Source organism: Malus sylvestris, chromosome 14, assembly GCF_916048215.2.
Source record: "Malus sylvestris chromosome 14, drMalSylv7.2, whole genome shotgun sequence".
NCBI lineage: Eukaryota > Viridiplantae > Streptophyta > Magnoliopsida > Rosales > Rosaceae > Malus > Malus sylvestris.
Genome location: NC_062273.1, coordinates 6,340,292 through 6,364,306, shown reverse-complemented (window position 1 = coordinate 6,364,306; position 24,015 = coordinate 6,340,292). Strand labels below are relative to the sequence as shown.

Genomic DNA, 24,015 nt, shown 5'->3' with positions numbered 1-24,015 from the left:
GATAATTTCCAGAGTGCGAGTGAGGTAAACTGGACATGTTCATAAGAAGTCAGAGTACGTCGTTATTCATTTGCTGTTAGAGAGACAGAGAGAGAGAGTTCAGACGATACCATGGAAAACCATTACAAAGGCCACATTTCTAGTTCACATGTTCAACGAATGTGCAACAAAATCCATTCAAGGCCTATAATACAGCATCACGAAGGACATATCTTTATTCAAACATCGGGTCTACAGGTCTATCTCCAGCTACAAGTTTTCAGTATTCATTCTTTTGAGCATCAAAGCACTAGTTTAAACTGGATTTTGATAACTTGAACGCTTACATACTCCTTCCCTAGACTATTATTTCGTTAACTAGTAGTCAAATCCAAGCATACGTTCACATTCATCACATGTGTATGCCCATATTTATTTTCCTTTTCGGGCAAAAAGGAATAGATGCAAAAAAAATGAAGGCATTTCGTCTAATATTAAAAAATGAAGTTGGTCAGAGATATTCTTTTTACAGCTAACAGAAAGCATGTCTCTGGCTAGCAACAGAAGCAAAGAGTACGGAACAAGCAAACATTGTTATCGGAACCTCACTGTCAAAATCATCTGCTAGCTAAGAAGGAACTCAGAAATTATAGAAATGCAAAACACATAACAAAGACAGTATAAGGAATGATAGGTGAAGCAACAAGGAGGTGAGCAAAGAAGGTGTGTAACCATCACAACAGAAGAACTGAACTCATTTGCACTCAACACCAGCTTCAGCAGCTCGGTGAGGCTTATTTTTCCGCCTACTCCCATTTTGTCGGAATCCAACAGCCTTTTTCGGGTCATCAAGACTTGATTTTGTTTCAATCATTTTATCCTCTTCGACTGATTTTATAGTTTCTTTAACCTGAGCCGACCTCTTCCTTTTCCTTCCATTCTCTATGGCAGATTGGTCTTTCATGTCTTTACTCAAAACACGACCTTTTGCATCATCGCCATCTTCTGTCTTTAAAGCCGCTTCTCCTTCTACAATATCGTCCTTCAATGTCTTTAGTGGCCTTCCTCTTCTCCTGCTTGGTAGAATCCTTTCCTCTTCACCACTTCCAGTATCCTCACGAGCAGCAATAACATTTTGTTTCTTTGCTTTTCCTCTACCTCTACCCATAGTAGCAAAAACGTCGTGAAGAAATATCCCAACTAAAGGAATTTTTCCACACGCAACCAATGATTTCCAAAAACTACACTGTGTAGCTGAATGAACTCCACCTGTCAACCTGCAAACTTTGTATGACAGAAAACAAATAAGCTATCCACAAGCAGAAGACGACCGAATCAAATCCATATCAGCCGCCAATATAAAGTTAATTCCTATCACTCTCTTTTGTTTCTCTTGAATTCAATTAAGAAGAAAGAAAATGCAGGTCCAAACCCTTGATCTCAATAATTCAAATATCCAAAACCAAAAGCGCATCTTAATCTCAGTTTAATCACGTTAGTATAGAGAAGACGAAGGGGAAATAAGCGGAAACACTTGGAAACGGTAACTAAGTATCACGAAACAGCTAAAGTGTTTCCGTTTATTTCTCCTTCGACTTCTCTATAACTTATTTTACTAGTAACTGCAGATCAACAAGAAAGACCGATCCTTTTTGGATCAACAACCAATGGCAAGGCAAACCATTCTGGCTTCACTTTTATATATCCAAATCCTAATCCCAACTTTGGCTGCATAAAAAAAAATATGCAAGAGAGAATTCATAGATTTGAACGTGAAGACTTACGCTTTCAGTTTCAGATTATGATGAATTAACTCCACCGACTTTCAAAATTCTCAGGTTCCAAACAATTAGAAATCCACGATGACAAAAGCAAATTATTTTCTCTTCTCTACCATTTATTCACATAACAAAACATAAGCATTCATATGAGAAAATCAATATACACACACACACACACATGGAGAAGAGAGAAGAGGGAAGGGCTGACCTGAAAGCAAATATCCACTTTCTGCATCTTATTCACAAAACCCATATCTCAGATTATGAATAGACCAATCACGAAACCAACAAAAACCCATCAACCAGAATAGCCTTGTTTTTTCTATCACTGGTGATGAAGTTAGCAGAACCCAAATGAAATTGAAAACTATGATCTGAAATAAACAAGCAATGAAGACCGAGAGCAGAAAACGATGTGACTTAAGAGAAAGGTTAGCAGAAATAATGGAGGGTGAAGAGATTAACCAAAAGCAATAAGATTTTGAGAGCTTGTAAAGGGAGGAAGAAGGCAAAGGGAAGAGGAGAAACTGGTGAGAAAGTAATGAGAGATAGGTTTTGTCGTGCTCTTCCTAGTTCCTAGTCCAAGTGTCTTTACATAATGAACAGTGTGCTTAGGTCACAATCGAATCCAGTTGGGTATCACTTTGACACTGTGCACTTTTTTCCCTTTTTTTATTGTAAATATATATATATATATATTTTTTTTTTGTTAATACGAGCAATATTGACCTTTTAGTAGGGATTTGAATCCTCTCCTGAGCTAAAAGAGAGAATCCTCTTGATCAAGTGTTATGGGCCGTTGAATTTTCATTCAACGGCTACAAATAGGTGGGTCCTTTTAAAGTTATAATAATTATAACCGTTGGATGAAAATCCAACGGCTCATAACACTTGGTCAGGAGGATCCTCTCCATTAGCTCATGAGAGGATCCAAATCCTTTTAGTAGCAACACAAGATTTTGAGTGCAACCGTGATAATCGAATTGAGCTATATATTAACTGGTGTTTGAGTACTGGTTAATTCTTAGTTAATGTATTTAATTTTTTGTTTAAGTACCGGTCAAATTTTAGTTTAAGCATACATGTTGGTTATAAGTGACAGGATTGGTGTTGCAGTTAGCCCTCCAGCCCTTTGGCCCTTTCAGATTATGTGGGGCTCTCTCAGATTCCACGAGCCATCTGGCTTAGCCCTTGGTTGGAGACGATTTTTGGGTTATTTTTAGCCATCTAACCCTCTGGACCATTCGGTTGGAGATGGTCTAAATAGGGGGCAAGGTAGCCCTTCTTTGTTCAGGACTCACACAAACGAAGATGGGGTTGAATGACCCAAACCAATTCGCACATCTCTGCGCCCACGTGCAATGCAACAAAATCCGCCACATTGTTTGCCGAACTTAGGATCCAAGACCAGACACATGCGTGGATGGCACCCTCCAGCCACCATATCTTGTACACCGTAGGGAATGCCTCCCAGCTACATTTCTCAAAACATCCATTTACCCATGAAATAACTTCTTTGGAATCCGATTCCACAATTATATTTGAAAATCCCTGATGTTGAGCAAGCAAACACCCCTCCAAAATACCTAGAGCTTCAGCTGTTACGATGCTCGGGGCTTTAATTGCTATTCTACGGATAGCCAGGCAACGAGAATTAGAATCCTGCACCACCACCCCAACATGACCCTGATTATCGGATGCCCACCAGCTTGCATCCACGTTAACCTTAACGGAATCACACGGAGGAGGAGACCAAGAAGCATTAGGAGAAAAGCCAACCTACCCCCGGCCGATTCCCCCCAATCTCACAACTAGGGGTGGGTTCGGTTTAAATCGGTTCGGTTTTTTGACAAAACCGAAACCAAACCGAAATTTCGGTTCGGTTCGGTTCATTTTTTTTTCTGTTTTTTCGGTTCGGTTTTTTTTCGGTTCGGTTTTTTCCGGTTCGGTTTCGGTTTTTTGTTTTTTTTTCTTTTCAAAAAATGAAAAACATTGAAATTTTAAATTTTAACATATCCAACACAATCATAACATAAGCATTCTAACTAGAATCAAAGACAATGAAAATAAACATTTAAAGTTGAACTAAAATTATCAATCAAGTCTTCAAAGTCTAAACTAACAACCTCACAACACAAAAATCGTACAAATGACTTAGAAAAGTTAAATTGTATGATGTTGTTCAAAGATCAGGGTTGTTTGCTTGTAACTGCATGTTGACAACTTGATTAGTAAAAGTAATGCGTGGGTGGATTTATTTAGTATGTGTTGGATTTTTTTCCATAACAAATTACCCAAGTAATCTACCCGAAATAAATGTTTATGGATTCTGTTACATGTTATATGAGAGTAGATTTGGAAAAGAAAGCTAGGGCAGAAGTAGACAGTGCTATGGAGATGGATGTAGGTACTTCAGGAGGAGGTTTGGTTCCGGAACCTTATATGGGGAAGAAATAATAGGTTAGGGTTTAGAGTTTTTATAGGCTTTTTTTTAATAATTTGAGCTTAAAGTTTGGCAACACATTGGGTTTAGCACATTTTAATTTACAAATTGGGTTTAGAAAATAATACCCAAAACAAATAATTAAATAAAAAAATTAATTTAATTAATTCGGTTCGGTTCGGTTTGGTTCGATTTCTAGATCACTAAAACCGAACCGAACCAAAAGAATTCGGTTCGGTTCGGTTTTTTCGGTTTCGGTTCGGTTTGGTTTTCGGTTTTTTTCGGTTTTTTTTTTAACCCACCCTACTCACAACACGAGCATTGAAGAACGATGTGGTAGCAGCAGAAATTGTGAGCAAAGTTTGGTGGGGAGACGGCAATTTGTGGTTAAAAATAGCATTGCACCGGGACTTCCAAATGTTCCAGCAAGTGAATGCAACCAAAGCCATGTAGTGCATCCGGTCCTCCCTAGGGGTGGGTTCGGTACGGTTACCGTACCAAAACCCTTGTACCAATTATCGTACCAAACTTTCGATTTGGTAAAATCTATTACCATTACCATACCAAACTTTCGGTATACCGAAGTTCAGTATTGCCAAAAGTTCGGTTGGCATGATATGGCAATGGTAATTGCCATTTTGTTTTGGGACAAAATCTGTTTTTGTTTTTTTAACCCAATTCAAGGGCAAAACTTTTTTTTTTGTACCTTTATCTCATACATTATAGATTAAATTCATCATTCACAATTCACACACATAATAATTCAAATGATGCATCAAGATTCATCATGAAAATTAAGCTTACAATCCAAATAGAAGTTACGAACCACAACAAATAGAAGTTAACAATCAAAATAGAAATTAAAGTTTCAAACCAAATGAAAATTGGAAGTAAAATTCAAAAAGGAGAAATCATTAATCAGTTATTCAAGCTTGAGATGTCGAAGTTTTTGGAGGAGGCATTGAACTTGTAGAAAATTGAGTTTGTGTCAAGCCTACATTACAAACAAAGAAAACATATTAATTAGTAGCAAGAAGAATTAAAGTTGAAAACCATTTAATAACAAATTTACTGAAAAAATTAAAGCATATATTTCTTGTTTTCTCTTATTCCATTTCCTTGAAAAATTGAAGCATATCTTCCGTTGGTTCCTTGTAGAAGTTTACTTCATCTGCCCTAAGTCAACCACTAGTACGCACTAGTGCCTCCATTATTTTAGGAGTCAAGGATACCCTAAAAGGGTCCACAACCCTCCTCCCTAGGCTAAATGCATTTTCACTAGCAACAATAGAAGTGGTGGTTACAAAGATATTTTGGCTATTTGTGAAAGAATTAGGAACTCTTTTGTGTTTGATTTCCACAATTTCAAGTGATAAAAGTCATCAATAACAATGCTAATATAAGTAGGGTTTTATTTTCAAATTATTGGAATATTATAAATATATGTTATATAATTATCTATTATATAATTTATAAATGATATATTATTTTGTATTTTCGGTATGGTACGGTAATACTGTGGTAATGGTATCCATTACCAATACCGTACCATGAAATTTCGGTACGGTACAATACTGTACCATTACCGATGGTACAAAAAATTTGGCACAAAATCGGTATGGCACGGTTGGCAATTCGGTTGGCACAGTAATTTGGCAAAAAAATCCACCCCTAGTCCTCCCTACTCTCGGAGACCACTTCGTACATGTGTACCAGCCAAACATGGAAGGAGGTTAGAGAATCCCGAGTGACACGATAACCCAAAGGGCCCCTAAACCAGACCCGTTCAACCCACGAACATAATAATAAGGCATGTTCAATCGATTCCTCATGGAGATTACAAAAAGGGCAAAGAGGAGATGCGCCACATCGCCTGCGAAAGACCTCAAGCTTTGTGGCAGTTGCCCTACTTAGTACTGCATTAATTGACACTAGCTGTTATTTATTTCAATTAATATTAAAGACAAAATCAAATCGTTGAACAAGATAACTCTGATTTTTCGAACGGATACAGTGGATATGTTTATGAATGCTTTAATATGTTTTAAGGCATGAACAAAATCTGTTGAGCAGTAACCGAAACACCAGCACGTCAGTTCTGAAATCCTGTACACCATCAAGAGTGCCATACATACTTCCAAACTTCAACAAAATTAGAAGAAACAGGTGAATGTATAACTCTTCATATGCTTTCACCAGACTCCCACCAATCCAGTAATTATGCCCTGGTAAGTTTCAGCAAGCATAAGCCACATATGCAGGTTATCATTTACCCTTCATCCGTTTTCAGAAACGCATACCCAAGAATTTCAAATTTGATTAGAACAGTAAAACCTCGGTTAAAGAAGATACAGCTTAAAGTTTGATAACCAAGTCAAACTGAGAAGTTTTCAGGATCACGACGATAAGCCATTTTAAACTGAACTACCATGAACTTGGAAGTGCAATTGGTTGTGTATAGTGGAGATGCACTCATGAACTAATAATCAACAAGATAAAGATAAACTTTTCACATCAAAAGAGAGAGGGAATAAACAGAAAAAGCATTACATTATATAGAAAATTATTGTATCACTTCGATATAAAAATAAACTGATTTAGCATCTACGCAGAACATGAACAATTAATACGTCCAGAAGTACCCACATTTACACTAATCCGATGCTAAAAACTTTTTGCTGTATCTAACTCGTATGTGCCTTCTTGTTTTGTAACGCTAAGAAAATCTCCACAAGTGAAAGAAACAGGAAGAAGTATGTTAGTATCAACTATCAACTTAAGAAAAATGAACAATGCAGAAAGAACCATAACAGAAAAGGCAATGAATAGCTTAATTCTTGGAATGAATTTCATTCTTCAAATCCTCCAACACTTGAGGACCACTAGGATGACGATTTACATAAGAAGTCATAAAACTTTTATCTGAGCAAGAAACAATAGTGCTCAAGCAAAGCCGAGGATCAACTGTTCCATGATCATTGAGCCAATTGTACATCAGTATTCTAAGCTGGACCCTTTCGATCTTATGGGAAAGATATCTTGGGAAGGTCACCAAAGTCGATATGGGGTAACCCAATTGATTTACAAGAAAATCAATCTTCTCTTCGATGATATCCTTTGTCTGGTTAAGAATTTGAGGGCTTATTTTAATCATTGTACAGACATCCTCTGGACTCAAACCAGCTTTAACAATACAATCAAATCTTTCCTGAAGCTCCACTCCTTTGCCTCGAAATGCTTTCAGTGCTTCTTTGATATTGTCTGAGTTGTCTACAAATCCTACATCAAACAAAAACTTAATCTTTTGTGTCTTTGATCTAAGGTCATCTCCCGAGTCCGGAAATGGCTGAACTCTTTTACCCAAAACCCAATTCTTCAGTTCTTGTGGGTTCTCCTGGATGTATATACACAATCTTTTCTTCCCGGTGTTCAAGTTAGTGAGTAAGCTGCCGGTTTTTTTCAAAGAACAAGAACCAAGAAGCAGGGTGTGGGTATGGACAAACTTCCCAATATCTGCAACCTTCATTTCAATTTCATTCAGGAACAAAATGCATTGTCTCAAATTTGAAACAAATTTCACAACTGGAATCTGTGGAAATTGCAGAAATATTGAGCATAGGTGGCTTTTTGTAGATCCAAATTTCAGAAAGAACCCAATTAGTGAAAGCGTCCTTTCACCTGAACCGTCAAACAAAATATCTGGGTGCTGGCCAATCAATTGACCCAACTGTTCGCTGCTGCAACCCATCTCACTAAACAAACTTAGAACTTCAAGCATCCGACGAAAATTATGAGAATCATCAATAGACAGATTCCCCTCAATCCAATTGGTTTCAAATCCAAAACTCTGTAATTTTTCCAATACCTTAACAAATTCAACATTTACATCCCCAATTAAAAGACAAGGAGTAGCAACTATAAACTTAACAAAACTAGATTGGCTAAGACCTAGTTCTTCATAAGCTTTGAGTTTCGATGTTAAAACCTCAAAATCATATCGAAAGACTTCTGTCGATTCTTTGTAAATCTTTCCTATCTTACTGCGCGCAATCCCATAATGACATAGTACAGTATAATTGTGCACCAATAACTTATCATCAGTCAAAAACGTCAAACTGCGTGGAAGAAGCGGAGAATACTCAGAAGGCTTCAAACCCAAGCTCTCAAAGAAAGGCTCAAATTCGTTAATAGGGTGGTAACGCAAGAACCGCGCAATTGCTCGCCCAATTTCTTTCTGATTATTCTTTGTGGCAGGAATTTCTTTTTCAATGTCAACCTGTTTCAGAAGCTTGTCCAGAAACAGAGGCGAGTTTTTACTCATATTCTCTGCATCCGTGAACTGCAACCCTCTAGTACCGTGCAAATAATCCAACAATGCATCTTCAGCTTCTTTTCGAATGGAACAAGAAATTCGACCAGCATTTTTTCCCTTACCACTCGAAGCTTTATACGAATTTTCAGAATCCTCAATTTCAGAAGCTCCATTGGTTCCGTACATTCTAAAGATTGGGGCACTGCAGACATACCCAATCGGATGAAATGGGATTGGTGATGATCTAACACGGTTTTTGAACAAATTCGAAGAAACCCAGCTGAGAAGAGATGCTAATCTGAGTTTCTGCAAATGGGTCATGACAAATTTGAAGAGATTCCAACCCTAGTGATTGCTAGAGAGCCTAAAACCCCCAGATTTCCAGGTAAACACAAATAAATATGGTGCCTTTTGATGAAGTATTACCTTTAGGATTTGACGAACAGTCAGTCATGGGCTCAATCCTCGGCAAGATTTTGCAGGAGCTTCGGTAGCGATGCCGATGAGCTGTTCTCTGACCCGAAGGGTTTTAGCACTTTTTTGTTGCAGGGTCAGGTCAGTAGGGTTTTAGGCCAAATCATAGGAAAGTTAAGGTCCAATAGTGGGGCCACTCTTGTCTTTGAAGCTAGGGGCTCAATTACTAATTAAGCGAATTCAAGTTAATTGTTATTGAGACTTTAAAGTTCTCATTTTACATTCTAAATTTTTTATATTTATAAAGAAAAATACACTTGTGAGGAATATAGAATAAAATTTTTGGAATGCCAACAACATTTCCCCCATTCAAAAGGCGGGTCAATTTGTTTTGAGTAGGGTCACTGTTTGAAGCCTAAACTAGGGAGGGGCAATGGGCATTGAGTGGGTTGATCGGGTTTGAGTTCAACAGCCAATGTAATAGGCTTGGGTTGATATTATTGAAACTCATTTTCGCGCAAGAAAATGAGCAAACTAACCCATCCAAACAAACCAACCCAATGAATTTCGGTTGGTTGATCGGACCGGTCAATAAACCCAATAAAGTGCTCACCCGTAGCCGAAGCTTTATATTTTTTCAGTTTGCTTTTACACTCTTATTTCTTTATAAAGTTGGTGTTAGCAAAACCACATTGTGTAGATCAATCGAAACCATCTCTTTAATAGAAATGGGGATCCCAATATAAAAATGTCCCGTTTTGATGTGGTATACAAAATGTGATATTCATAACATTTTATTACAATAAAAACCATAATATTATCATCATTCTAAGAGCGTGTCACCCATTAGTAACTTAATGATGATTGGAAAGGCTGAGATTACCGTAATTTGAAAAATCCTTCTGCAACCAGCCCTAATGGGCAGACTACTACTATTGATTCTGAGTGGTACAACAATTTTCATATTCCAGAACTACAAGTTTACAACCACCATCCTACGTATGATCCACATCTTCCAAACCAATGCACCAAGTTTAAAAACAAATTTTATGTTCAAACTTTTTTTCTCGAGTAAAAATCTCGAATGGTTTTATTCCTTCTAATTCCTGGAACGCTCCTGATGTGTATTTTCTGTCACAAAACAGAACCAGAGACGATGACAAGCAACAAACCAACAATTGATCTTCTTTTTTTTCTTTCTGTAGAGTTTGTTTTGTTACAAACTTACACGAATGTTGTCGCGTTGTACAAGGGCTTCGAGCTATGGCAGCAATAAAAACAACTCCATCAACTTCACACAGAACTACAAGGGTGTCAATCCATCATTTCAAACCATGAAGGACTGCACCTGTATTCATATTGAACTTCACTAGCATACGAAGCTAATATCCGTAAACTGTTAATAAACAATAATCAATCCCAAACACAACACTAGTGCATCGGTTTCTTGGTTTTATGCAGACACCATCACAAATCAAACCATTCTATCCTGGCAAGTTATATCAAGCATGACACAAGCCGCTTGTGCAAGTTCTTGTCTCACCTTGTCATCAGTTTGATAAGGGCAGTTGAAGGCCACGAGTTTCGATAATAAAATAATAGCTGTATAGTATTCTGATAACGGCTGAAAGTCATTCGAACTTGGATGTTACTTCTAATGTTAACCTCATGCAGGAAAGCCTAACTAAAATGACTCTGGTAATATAACTGCAAAATGAGGAGATACGTTTTCAGGGTTATGAGGACAGTTTCTCCTTCCACAATGAATGTGAAAGTAAAAATTTACTATGCTGAAGTGGAGATGCAGTCATGCCTAACTAATTTCATAGTATCTATTCGTATTTGTCACCTCACCACAAACCGTAATCCTAATGAAAACCTCAGCATGTTAAAGAAAAACTAACATAGCATCAACATGATGATAATCAACAGTGGAGAACCTTTTTTAAGAGAGCAGTGAAAATTTTATTGCTCCAAATGAATTTTATTCTTCAAATCCTCCCACACTTCAGGACCATTAGGATGGCAATTTACATACTTCCTTATAAAACATGCATCTGAACACGAAACAACAGTGCTCAAAGCATACCTAGGATCTGCCGTTCCTTGATCTTTGAGCCAATTGTACATAAACACCCTACGCTTGACCCTTTTAATTCCATATGTAAGAAATCTTGGGAAGGTCAGCACAGTTGATAACGGATAACGCAAATGATTTACAAGAAAATCAATCTTCATTTCAATAACAGCCTTTGACTGGCTAAGAATTAGAGGGTATGCTTTAATCATTTTGCAGACAGCCTCGCGATCCAAACCAGCTTCCACAATACAATCAAATCTTTCCTGAAACTCCCATGCATTGCCTTGAAATGCCTTTTGCGCTACTTTCATTTTGTTTGAGTTCTCTACAAATCCTATGTCTAACAAGAACATAGTCTTCTCTGTTATTGATCTACGGTTCTCTAATGGCCTAAGTCTTTTACCTAAAACCCAATTCTTCAATTCTTGAGGGTTCTCCTGTATGTATCTACACAGGCTCTTCTTTCCAACTTTCAAGTGAAGAAGTAAGGTGTTAGTTTTCTTCAAAGCACATGAACCCAGTAGCAAGGGGTGAAAACGAATCAACTTTCCAATCTCTGCAACCTTCATGTCAATCTCATTCAGGAACAAAATGCATTGTCTCAAATTTGAAACAAATTTCACAACTGGAATCTGTGGAAATTGCAGAAATATTGAGCATAGCTGGCTTTTTGTGGATCCAAATTTCAGTAAGAACCCAATAACTGAAAACATCTTTTCCCCTGAGCCCTCAAATAAAATATGTGGGTGTTGGCCAATTAATTCACCCAACTGTTTGTCGCTGCAAACCATCTTACTCAGAAAACTTAGAGCTTCAAGCAACCGGCTCCAACTATAAGAATTTTCTTCTGATAAGTTCCCTATAATCCAACTGGTTTCAAATCCAACAGACTTCAGTTTTTCCAACACCTTGAACAACATGGCATTGACGACCCCACTTAAAAGATTAGGACTAGCAACAACAAGCTTAATCAAATCAGACTGGCTGAGACCTAGTTCTTCATAAGCTTCAAGCTTTGATCGTAACACCCCAACACGGTATTGAAAGATTTCAGTTGCTTCCCTATAAATCTTTCCTATCTTATTACGAGCAACCCCATAATTACACAAAACAGCATAATTATGAAGCAACAAACCATCGTCGATCAAGAACATCAAATTGCGAGGAAGAAGAGGACTATACTCGGAAGGTTTCAACCCCAAGCTCTCAAGGAAAGGTTCGAATTCATTAATAGGGTGGTAACGCAAGAAACGAGCAATTGAACCCCCATATCCCTTTTCATTACCAGCACATTTTACAAGCTTCCTGAGAAAATGTGGGGAGTTTTTACTCATGTTCTCTGCATCTGCAAACTGTAAGTATCTAGTAAAATACAAATAATCGAACAATGCATTTTCCGCTTCTTTTCTAATAGCACGAGAAATTTGAGCATCACTTTTGCCATTAGCAATGGCAGTCGAAGTAGTATCCCCTTTTTCACAACTTTGAGTCACAGAATCCCTTTTAGTTGTGTAAAACCTAGGGTTTTGGACAATGGGGAAATACCCAATTGGGTGAATTGGGGTTCTTGTCGATCTAAAGTGGTTTTTATCAAAATTTGAAGAAACCCATTTGAGAATAGATGCTGTTCTGAGTTTGTGCAAATGGGTCATCATCAATTTGATGAGATTCCCAGCATAGTAATTTCTACGGAAGCTCAAATGCCAAGATTCTGCCGAATAAAATGGAAACATCAAGTCTTTCGGGACGAAAGGGTTACCTTGGAATTTTGATGAAAAATGTGGGGGGGATTTAAGCTCGCTAATCGGCGAGATTTAGCGCTCCGGCTGCAGAGTTTGTCCAACTGCTGCTGCTGATTGAGTGGCACATCGCCGCCAGAAATGGTCTTTTCAGTGCCATCCAAATGCAGAAACGGTACGACAAGGTGGTTGAGCTTGAGCAACTGTCCGAGTGAATATGTAACACTCGTCAAATTCATTAATAGAATCTAGTGTGAATCACCATCAAGAATCATAGTATAGCGGCATTTATCTTTATTTTAAGATATGTTAGGTTTGATTCTTATAAAAAATATGAATTTAAATCACATTATTACGATAAACTCATTGTAAAGCTTAACTCACTCCCCTACCCTTTAATATAAATATTATCGTTTGTTCAAAAAACAAAAAACAAAACTTAGAGAGAACATTTACTCATTTTGTTTAAGAATCGTGGTTAGTAAATTTAACTTAGAAGGACAAAAATGTAACAAGAAAACTACTGTGATGAAAGTAGAAATCATGTTGAACTACCTGAACGGTAAGAGCATCTTCAATTGAGAGTGCATAAGATGAAAAAGTCGTATTTACATCTCATTATACATTCTCCCAGAAAATGCAGACATAACTTTTAAAGATGTAAAAAAGATGTAAACTTACATTTTATCTACAGTTTCCGGCTTGATGACATCTTACATCTTGTACTCGGAGAACATTTCAACAATATAAAACGCCCAATGAAAGAAGCTTCAAGTACAATGTGCCTAATTTATTTACCAAAATACATTTGTAACCTTAGAATTGCCAGTGATGAACAAGCGAAAATGAGTACTAGAGTGCTTAAGAATTCGCAGCTCACTAATTATTATTAATTACTCAATTTTACAAATTGTTGTATTTTTGTTTCTTTGTGTGTTATTTAGACCTTGTGCAACCTTTTTTTTCAAAAAAATAATCTAATTTGCGTGACAGGGAATTTGGTTGAAAAAGATTAAAAATGTGGCAACATATGTGCACAAGGCGACAAGTGTCAATCTTAAGAAAGTTGGTGAATCTACATATTGAAAGCTCGTTTAAAAGTCCTTTTAAAATGACTGAAATCACTAAGGGTGCGTTTGGTACGCAGACGGGACGGAACGGGACGGGACGGGACGGAACGAAGGTGTAATTTTTGAAAAATACATGGGGTATATTTGTCTTAAAATGGTAAAACAGTGTGTTCCACAGACGTGGAACAAACCCGTTCCAGGGGGGAGGTGGGACGCAAAAACACCCAAAATCTGTCCCGTGGAACAGCCCGTTCCACCCATTTTTGGGGTACCAAACGCGGGACAGAACGCCTCGTCCCGTTCCGTCCCCTCCCGTCCCACGTACCAAACGCACCCTAAATGAAACTACAAGGATGAAAAATGAATCAACTTGGTCGACTAATTAGACTAAAGTGAAAGAAAAATGAAACTACAAGGACGAAAATATAATAAGAAAATGACTAGGACGAAATGAAAATTGCAGTAAACTACAAGGACGTTGTAAGTGTAATATGGCATAGTCTATTTCCAAAGTGCACATGTAACCTTGGAATTGCCAGTTATGACGATGGAAAAGAGAGAACTACACTACTAAACATTACAAATTGTTGTATTTTTGTTTCTTGGAATTGCTATGCGAAAGGGAAGAAATATAGATTGCAAATTTCTTGAAAGTAATGGAAGCAAGATTAATAAAATAGCGTGCAAGATTTATTTATTTATTTTTAGTTTGTTATTATTAAGAGGAGGGGTAGAATAACAAAACTTCTAAAAAAATTATCTTATTGTATCTTCTAGGGCTGGGCAAACGGGTCCTGGACCCGCGGGTAGGGGCGGGTAATGCGGGTACGGGGCGGGTACGGGGCGGGTACAGATATTGTAAATTCAAAAGGGGGCGGGGCGGGGCGGGTACATGTAAATAACGGGGCGGGGCGGGTACAGAAATGGGAAAATACGGGCCCCCGGCCCGGACCGTTGATTCCTACCTTGATTTCCTACCGTTGATTTCACCCTCTCTCTCTCTCTTATTCTTGTCCGAGACTCCCAAGACTCTCATTCTCATACTCACTTCCTCCATTCTCTCGATCTCTCCTCCCTGAATCTCCTTCAACCTTCCAACATGCAAAATCTCCTCTCCTTTATTGCCGCCACCATCATCATCATTATCGCCGCCGTCGATGAGCTAGGGTACCGCGAGGTGGGCCTGAGAACTAGGGTTTACACTGAGGTGGTGTCGGCGATGCTTGAATCCGACGGCAATTGATCCATTTCTCTCTCAATTTGTCTGATTCGTTCTGTCAGAGTCCTCTCGAGTTCTAGGGTTTACACGAAGATGGCGTCGACGATGACATGAGGCTCCAGAATCCAGATCGGAGATGCTCCGAGGGACCTGAGGGATAGTAGAGATAGAAGATAGACGATGATGGCGCGACGACGATAGCGAGCTCGTCGATGATGGTGGGCTCCAGATCGACGAAGATGACGCGACAACCACCACCCACCACCACTATCGCCGGCGCGACAACCACCACCCACCACCACTATCGAGGACAGTATCATCCTTGCGAGTTCTGGGTTCTGTTATGTTTTTTTTTCCTGTTTATATGTTGATTGTTGTTTCTTTTCAATTTTGATGTTTTGATCATTGTTTGGTGGTTGGTTTTGTCTGTGTGCATGATTAAAGGGGTTTGATTTGTTGTTTTTGCATCTGGGCTTTCATTTATTGCTTGCTGTGCAGCTGTGCTGCTTGTTCTCGTATGTGGTGGGGAAGACGACCTCAACGAGGTCGTCCCTTCTCTTCTATGGCTAAAAGAAAAAATGGGTACCCGTGGACCCGCCCGAACCGGCCCGTTTTAACCGGGCCGGGTAATGTCCGGTTCCTATACAAGAAAATCCAATCCCCGCCCCGTCCCGGCCCGTTTCGTTTAACCTCCGGTTCCTACAAACTTAGGTTCGGCCCGGCTCGCCCCGGCCCGTGCCCAGCCCTAGTATCTTCTATCCAACTAAAAAGTTTAACATTGTGTTCAAATATAATCCTAATTTATTCCGCGCGAAAAAAGAATATTCACAGTACAAAATTTCAAGTGTGATTACATGGAAGCATGAGAACTTGATGGTAACCATATGCAATCGTTATAGACGTTTGCTTTACCAAGATTCAACGATCTAAGTTAGAATTTCAGCACCGGAAAATTGACTTCTGCAAATTTCTTTGTGGTTCTCTCAGTAAGAAGGTTTAGGATTGTAGAAGAAGAATTTTATATTTTTGTGTTCAAAATGCCATGCAAATTGATGTGTATATTGTAGGATTATGCATGTTCGCAACAAGTATGAGAATGAGATGTGATTGTTGGAAGACATCTTCTCAGAGAGGTGCTTTGCTCTCTGTGTTCTTTCATCACTGTAGACTTCATCTGAAAAGATGAGTCTGTTTAAATAAAAATAATTTAATTAAATTCGAAATTAATTAAAAATTTTAATCATTAGAACCCAAGGCCCATCTTTATTAATTATCAATTAATTAGTGCATCTCAAAGCCCAACCCCAAGGTTGAGTTCAATTTCATTTTTCATGGTCTATCACTCAAATCACTATTTATAAGGGACAAAGTCTTATAAAATGAGCGAACCTTTTGGTAGTGAACAATGTGGGACAATGAAATTTCTACTCAAAATTTCCAACATTCATATCCTTTAAATGGAATATGATCAAGGGTAAATTACACTTTCATACCTCAGGTTTGGGGTCTATTTCATATATGAACTGCATATCTCCTGAACACACACCTAACACATTAGTTGCGACTCGACCCTTTCTTGTTCGGTATCTTGGTTTGTCAATTTCAGGTACATGCACATCAATGTGTGTTCCATCCAATGCTCCCAAGCAATTCTTAAAAATAAAAAATAAAAAAGTTTTTGTTAATTTATACAAAGGGAATGAAGAGTTAAAGCTTAGGGAAAATGAAAAAAAATTCTCATCATACCTTAAAACATCGCCACCTAGGATCTGTAGAATCAATAGGCACAGGCTGGGGGACTTTTAGTAGGATACCTTGTAATCGCAAAATTCCTTGCAATACGCTATTGAAATACCTACTTATAGTCTCTCCCGACCTATAAAATCTACCGCCAACACTACGATTCTTAGTATGATGTGCTAATATTTGTAAAGTCATACACACCTGTTCCTCTACAGACACCAAACCATCAGTTTTTACCCTCCCATCTTGACGAAGTAAGTCGCATAATATGCCAAAAGTCCTTCTATCCATTCTCAATTCGTTGACACATTCAGTATCAGTATTCCCTATTATACCATTCAGATAACACAAACTAATCTCTCGTCTAATAAGTGAACGGTTAGTCAATGTGGGTCGTTCAACATGTCTCTGTTTGCCACGTAGCATCATCACCACAAGAATCGTACAAATACAAATTGTCTCCAAATAAGACATCTCTAACAATAAGATCAATAAAAGCTTCCTTCGATCCATATCTATCCAAACAAAACAAAAAACAAAAAACAAATTAACTAGATCATTAACCCGAGGCAACAAATATACAGGTGGCGTTGAAAAAAAAAAGTTTTCATTAACCCGAGGCAACAAATATACAGGTGGCGTTGAAAAAAAAAAGTTTTCATTAACCCGAGGCATCATATTCAAAATGTTCTACTCTTATACATCTATAAACATGTGTCTAAGAACACTAGTATGAGGATTGCTATCATTGCTAGGCATTGCATGTGAAAAGGGAAATTAAAGGACACCTGTAATGCAGTAGCCTTAGCCTTAGCCTTCCGTTTATGCTCCTCTTCTCTGCAACCAACAACCACAAAAAATTGCAATTCAGCATCAACCCCACACAATACAAAACATTCACATTGTAATATCATGGTTATAAACCAAGTACACACACACACTGCATACATACATACACACACTGCATACAGTGCATACACACACTACATACACTACACACACACACTGCATACACTACACACACACCCTGCAAGTACGCACACACTGCATACACCCTGCATACATACACACTGCAAACACACTACACACACACACTGCATACATACACACTGCAAACACTACACATATACACACACTACATACACTACACACACTACATACACTACACACACACACTGCATACATACACACTGCATACACCCTGCACACACACACTGCAAACACACTACACACACACACTGCATACATACACACTGCAAACATACACTACACACACACCCTGCAAGTACACACACACTGCATACACCCTGCACACACACACTGCAAACACACTACACACACACACTGCATACATACACACTGCAAACACTACACATATACACACACTACATACACTACACACACACACTGCATACATACACACTGCATACACCCTGCACACACACACTGCAAACACACTACACACACACTGCATACATACACACTGCAAACATACACTACACACACACCCTGCAAGTACACACACACTGCATACACCCTGCACACACACACTGCAAACACACTACACACACACACTGCATACATACACACTGCAAACACAGTACATACATACACACACTACATACACTACACACACACTACATACTCTACACACACACACTGCATACATACACACTGGCAGTGTAACAACTTCTCAGGACCATGACAAAATAAAATGATATAACTACACTACACACACACACTGCATACATACACACTGCATACATACACTCTAGTCAATTTGTTTATGCATAACGCATAGCAAAATGATATAACTACACTTCATCACAAAAAATCAGATAAGCTTCGAACTGCATCAGCAAGCAGATTGATTGAAAACTAAAATCAAATTCATTGAAGGCCCGTGAATTACTTGTTCAAAGAGTCCTTTCGGCAAAAATGTAATGAAGTTGTACTTTGTAGTCGATATAGAATTCCCCTGGAACAATTGAACGCATAATAATTAAAACCGAACACAAACAAAATGAAGTAAGATTTAAAGTGGCAGATAACAGAACATAGATTACATATCCTACACGTTTATACTAATAAACTTGTTGATGGCACATGGTGGAGGTAAAACAAAATCCTGAAAACATCCACTGTGCTAGAAACATATTCTAGATTCTGAGAAGGCCATATCCTAATATTCTGTTCTACGATCCAGATGAAAGAAAGGCAGGGCACTCAAGAACTAAAGAGAAATTATTCATTATTTAAGTTGGGTTAGTTCTAAACATTAAAAGGCAGCCAATATTTGAAGAACCTAATAACTTGTACCAATTTATATATACAAAATCGGGGTATATATAAAAATCACTCACAGAATCCAAAGAGTAGTAACATAATTCAATGTAATTCCTCTTGCAAAGACACCAACTTTTCGCAACAATGAGATTAAAAACCAAATCAACCAACTATCAAAATCCAATGAGTGGTAAACAAGCTATACATTATGCAAAATAGGCAATCAAACGGCCAAAAAACAGCCACAAAATCCAACCTTTTTGCACAGCTTGAGACGTTTCCGCCGCAATGCCTCTCCTTGCTTCTGCTCAGCTTCCCTTCTCCTCTTCTTCTTCCTCTTGTGAAACCCAGACACGAAATTGCTTCACAAAATCCAAACAAGCAAAGCATCAAAACCCGAAAAATCAAAAAACCCAATTCAGAAAACGCGAAAAGAAACAAAATTTCAGGGCTTAGATTTCATCACTGAGCAAATTTTGTGATGGCGGTTTTTACTACCTGAGGATTTGAAAGAAAAGTTGAAATATGAAAACCCCAAATTCTAATCTTAATTTGACCTAAAAATCAAAACCCTAATTTGTTCAAGTGCAGAGGTCTATCATTGAAAATTTCTCAAACCCAAAACAACAAAATCAAATGAAGCTCAGTAATACCACGATCTGCAAAACAAATTGACGAAATAAAGCGAAGATGCGAAGTTTACCAGACAAGTCGGAGCAGATGAGGGCGAGCAGATGCAGATGAGGGAAGGCGCAGAGATCAGAATGAGGAAGATGACGATGAGGGAGCAGGGCAAGGACGACGATGAGGGAAGACGCAGCGATGAGGACGAGCGACGTAGGTTCTTGGATGAGTGACTCTCTCGCGGCTTTCTCTCAGGGCTTACGAGTCCTCCCGAAACTGGGGTTCCTCGTTAAGAACGCGTAAGGAGGTGAATAATCCGAGCGAGTCCGACCTAAGGTCATTAAAACTAATCCTGCTACAAACCAAACAAGGGACTATAGTCTAGTCCAGTCCAGTCCTCCCTAGTCCTGTCAAACAAACGGCCCCTTATTTCTTTATAAAGTTGGTGTTAGCAAAACCACATTGTGTAGATCAATCGAAACCATCTCTTTAATAGAAATGGGGATCCCAATATAAAAATGTCCCGTTTTGATGTGGTAAACAAAATGTGATATTCATAACATTTTTATTACAATAAAAACCATAATATTATCATCATTCTAAGAGCGTGTCACCCATTAGTAACTTAATGATGATTGGAAAGGCTGAGATTACCGTAATTTGAAAAATCCTTCTGCAACCAGCCCTAATGGGCAGACTACTACTATTGATTCTGAGTAGTACAACAATTTTCATATTCCAGAACTACAAGTTTACAACCACCATCCTACGTATGATCCACATCTTCCAAACCAATGCACCAAGTTTAAAAACAAATTTTATGTTCAAACTTTTTTTCTCGAGTAAAAATCTCGAATGGTTTTATTCCTTCTAATTCCTGGAACGCTCCTGATGTGTATTTTCTGTCACAAGACAGAACCAGAGACGATGACAAGCAACAAACCAACAACTGATCTTCTTTTTTTTCTTTCTGTAGAGTTTGTTTTGTTACAAACTTACACGAAATGTTGTCGCGTTGTACAAGGGCTTCGAGCTATGGCAGCAATAAAAACAACTCCATCAACTTCACACAGAACTACAAGGGTGTCAATCCATCATTTCAAACCATGAAAGACTGCACCTGTATTCATATTGAACTTCACTAGCATACGAAGCTAATATCCGTAAACTGTTAATACACAATAATCAATCCCAAACACAACACTAGTGCATCGGTTTCTTGGTTTTATGCAGACACCATCACAAATCAAACCATTCTATCCTGGCAAGTTATATCAAGCATGACACAAGCCGCTTGTGCAAGTTCTTGTCTCACCTTGTCATCAGTTTGATAAGGGCAGTTGAAGGCCACGAGTTTCGATAATAAAATAATAGCTGTATAGTATTCTGATAACGGCTGAAAGTCATTCGAACTTGGATGTTACTTCTAATGTTAACCTCATGCAGGAAAGCCTAACTAAAATGACTCTGGTAATATAACTGCAAAATGAGGAGATACGTTTTCAGGGTTATGAGGACAGTTTCTCCTTCCACAATGAATGTGAAAGTAAAAGTTTACTATGCTGAAGTGGAGATGCAGTCATGCCTAACTAATTTCATAGTATCTATTCGTATTTGTCACCTCACCACAAACCGTAATCCTAATGAAAACCTCAGCATGTTAAAGTAAAACTAACATAGCATCAACATGGTGATAATCAACAGTGGAGAACCTTTTTTAAGAGAGCAGTGAAAATTTTATTGCTCCAAATGAATTTTATTCTTCAAATCCTCCCACACTTCAGGACCATTAGGATGGCAATTTACATACTTCCTTATCAAACATGCATCTGAACACGAAACAACAGTGCTCAAAGCATACCTAGGATCTGCCGTTCCTTGATCTTTGAGCCAATTGTACATAAACACCCTACGCTTGACCCTTTTAATTCCATATGTAAGAAATCTTGGGAAGGTCAGCACAGTTGATAACGGATAACGCAAATGATTTACAAGAAAATCAATCTTCATTTCAATAACAGCCTTTGACTGGCTAAGAATTAGAGGGTACGCTTTAATCATTTTGCAGACAGCCTCGCGATCCAAACCAGCTTCCACAATACAATCAAATCTTTCCTGAAACTCCCATGCATTGCCTTGAAATGCCTTTTGCGCTACTTTCATTTTGTTTGAGTTCTCTACAAATCCTATGTCTAACAAGAACATAGTCTTCTCTGTTATTGATCTACGGTTCTCTAATGGCCTAAGTCTTTTACCTAAAACCCAATTCTTCAATTCTTGAGGGTTCTCCTGTATGTATCTACACAGGCTCTTCTTTCCAACTTTCAAGTGAAGAAGTAAGGTGTTCGTTTTCTTCAAAGCACATGAACCCAGTAGCAAGGGGTGAAAACGAATCAACTTTCCAATCTCTGCAACCTTCATGTCAATCTCATTCAGGAACAAAATGCATTGTCTCAAATTTGAAACAAATTTCACAACTGGAATCTGTGGAAATTGCAGAAATATTGAGCATAGCTGGCTTTTTGTGGATCCAAATTTCAGTAAGAACCCAATAACTGAAAACATCTTTTCCCCTGAGCCCTCAAATAAAATATGTGGGTGTTGGCCAATTAATTCACCCAACTGTTTGTCGCTGCAAACCATCTTACTCAGAAAACTTAGAGCTTCAAGCAACCGGCTCCAATTATAAGAATTTTCTTCCGATAAGTTCCCTATAATCCAACTGGTTTCAAATCCAACAGACTTCAGTTTTTCCAACACCTTGAACAACATGGCATTGACGACCCCACTTAAAAGATTAGGACTAGCAACAACAAGCTTAATCAAATCAGACTGGCTGAGACCTAGTTCTTCATAAGCTTCAAGCTTTGATCGTAACACCCCAACACGGTATTGAAAGATTTCAGTTGCTTCCCTATAAATCTTTCCTATCTTATTACGAGCAACCCCATAATTACACAAAACAGCATAATTATGAAGCAACAAACCATCGTCGATCAAGAACATCAAATTGCGAGGAAGAAGAGGACTATACTCGGAAGGTTTCAACCCCAAGCTCTCAAGGAAAGGTTCGAATTCATTAATAGGGTGGTAACGCAAGAAACGAGCAATTGAACCCCCATATCCCTTTTCATTACCAGCACATTTTACAAGCTTCCTGAGAAAATGTGGGGAGTTTTTACTCATGTTCTCTGCATCTGCAAACTGTAAGTATCTAGTAAAATACAAATAATCGAACAATGCATTTTCCGCTTCTTTTCTAATAGCACGAGAAATTTGAGCATCACTTTTGCCATTAGCAATGGCAGTCGAAGTAGTATCCCCTTTTTCACAACTTTGAGTCACAGAATCCCTTTTAGTTGTGTAAAACCTAGGGTTTTGGACAATGGGGAAATACCCAATTGGGTGAATTGGGGTTCTTGTCGATCTAAAGTGGTTTTTATCAAAATTTGAAGAAACCCATTTGAGAATAGATGCTGTTCTGAGTTTGTGCAAATGGGTCATCATCAATTTGATGAGATTCCCAGCATAGTAATTTCTACGGAAGCTCAAATGCCAAGATTCTGCCGAATAAAATGGAAACATCAAGTCTTTCGGGACGAAAGGGTTACCTTGGAATTTTGATGAAAAATGTGGGGGGGATTTAAGCTCGCTAATCGGCGAGATTTAGCGCTCCGGCTGCAGAGTTTGTCCAACTGCTGCTGCTGATTGAGTGGCACATCGCCGCCAGAAATGGTCTTTTCAGTGCCATCCAAATGCAGAAACGGTACGACAAGGTGGTTGAGCTTGAGCAACTGTCCGAGTGAATATGTAACACTCGTCAAATTCATTAATAGAATCTAGTGTGAATCACCATCAAGAATCATAGTATAGCGGCATTTATCTTTATTTTAAGATATGTTAGGTTTGATTCTTATAAAAAATATGAATTTAAATCACATTATTACGACAAACTCATTGTAAAGCTTAACTCACTCCCCTACCCTTTAATATAAATATTATCGTTTGTTCAAAAAACAAAAAACAAAACTTAGAGAGAACATTTACTCATTTTGTTTAAGAATCGTGGTTAGTAAATTTAACTTAGAAGGACAAAAATGTAACAAGAAAACTACTGTGATGAAAGTAGAAATCATGTTGAACTACCTGAACGGTAAGAGCATCTTCAATTGAGAGTGCATAAGATGAAAAAGTCGTATTTACATCTCATTATACATTCCCCTAGAAAATGCAGACATAACTTTTAAAGATGTAAAAAAGATGTAAACTTACATTTTATCTACAGTTTCCGGCTTGATGACATCTTACATCTTGTACTCGGAGAA

At 38.2% G+C, this 24,015-nt stretch overlaps 4 protein-coding genes across 13 annotated transcripts; all 4 read right to left on the bottom strand.

Annotated features, from left to right (window-relative positions):
• Positions 1 to 453: 453 nt before the first annotated feature.
• On the bottom strand, positions 454 to 2,336 carry LOC126598961 (uncharacterized). 4 transcript variants are annotated; one of them, XM_050265358.1, is made up of 3 exons: positions 1,969 to 2,336; positions 1,764 to 1,869; positions 454 to 1,263 (listed from the first exon to the last, which is right to left on the bottom strand). In XM_050265358.1, the coding sequence occupies exon 3, from the start codon at positions 1,145 to 1,147 to the stop codon at positions 734 to 736; it is 414 nt and encodes a 137-aa protein (XP_050121315.1). In that variant the 5' UTR covers positions 1,148 to 1,263; positions 1,764 to 1,869; positions 1,969 to 2,336; the 3' UTR covers positions 454 to 733. The 4 variants fall into 4 exon arrangements, with proteins under 4 accessions (XP_050121315.1, XP_050121316.1, XP_050121314.1 ...); XM_050265359.1 differs by having other exon boundaries at positions 454 to 1,256; XM_050265357.1 differs by lacking the exon at positions 1,764 to 1,869.
• A 4,693-nt stretch (positions 2,337 to 7,029) lies between these two features.
• Positions 7,030 to 9,079, bottom strand: LOC126598960 (transcription termination factor MTEF18, mitochondrial-like). 2 transcript variants are annotated; one of them, XM_050265354.1, is made up of 2 exons: positions 8,942 to 9,079; positions 7,030 to 8,821 (listed from the first exon to the last, which is right to left on the bottom strand). In XM_050265354.1, exon 2 carries the CDS (start codon positions 8,699 to 8,701, stop codon positions 7,034 to 7,036), a length of 1,668 nt encoding a protein of 555 aa, XP_050121311.1. In that variant the 5' UTR covers positions 8,702 to 8,821; positions 8,942 to 9,079; the 3' UTR covers positions 7,030 to 7,033. The 2 variants fall into 2 exon arrangements, with proteins under 2 accessions (XP_050121311.1, XP_050121310.1); XM_050265353.1 differs by having other exon boundaries at positions 7,030 to 9,079.
• Positions 9,080 to 9,674: 595 nt separating this feature from the next.
• Positions 9,675 to 23,527, bottom strand: LOC126598957 (transcription termination factor MTEF18, mitochondrial-like). 6 transcript variants are annotated; one of them, XM_050265349.1, is made up of 2 exons: positions 21,552 to 23,527; positions 9,675 to 10,190 (listed from the first exon to the last, which is right to left on the bottom strand). In XM_050265349.1, the coding sequence occupies exons 1-2, from the start codon at positions 23,273 to 23,275 to the stop codon at positions 10,154 to 10,156; spliced, it is 1,761 nt and encodes a 586-aa protein (XP_050121306.1). In that variant the 5' UTR covers positions 23,276 to 23,527; the 3' UTR covers positions 9,675 to 10,153. The 6 variants fall into 6 exon arrangements, with proteins under 6 accessions (XP_050121306.1, XP_050121308.1, XP_050121307.1 ...); XM_050265351.1 differs by lacking the exon at positions 9,675 to 10,190 and adding an exon at positions 10,202 to 10,220; XM_050265350.1 differs by lacking the exon at positions 9,675 to 10,190 and adding an exon at positions 10,208 to 10,232.
• On the bottom strand, positions 10,871 to 12,994 carry LOC126598958 (transcription termination factor MTEF18, mitochondrial-like). The gene has a single exon (XM_050265352.1). It carries the CDS (start codon positions 12,740 to 12,742, stop codon positions 10,895 to 10,897), a length of 1,848 nt encoding a protein of 615 aa, XP_050121309.1. The 5' UTR covers positions 12,743 to 12,994; the 3' UTR covers positions 10,871 to 10,894.
• Positions 23,528 to 24,015: the final 488 nt, after the last annotated feature.

Bases quoted from the DNA above. Each gene is read 5' to 3' on its own strand.
- LOC126598961 (XM_050265358.1), bottom strand. From the start codon at position 1,147: ATGGGTAGAGGTAGAGGAAAAGCAAAGAAACAAAATGTTATTGCTGCT.
- LOC126598960 (XM_050265353.1), bottom strand. From the start codon at position 8,836: ATGACCCATTTGCAGAAACTCAGATTAGCATCTCTTCTCAGCTGGGTT.
- LOC126598958 (XM_050265352.1), bottom strand. From the start codon at position 12,742: ATGTTTCCATTTTATTCGGCAGAATCTTGGCATTTGAGCTTCCGTAGA.
- LOC126598957 (XM_050265347.1), bottom strand. From the start codon at position 23,275: ATGTTTCCATTTTATTCGGCAGAATCTTGGCATTTGAGCTTCCGTAGA. The intron at 10,637-21,551 runs GTATGCTTTGAG...CTCATTTTGCAG, and splicing joins CAAGGAACGGCAGATCCTAG to TTATATTACCAGAGTCATTT.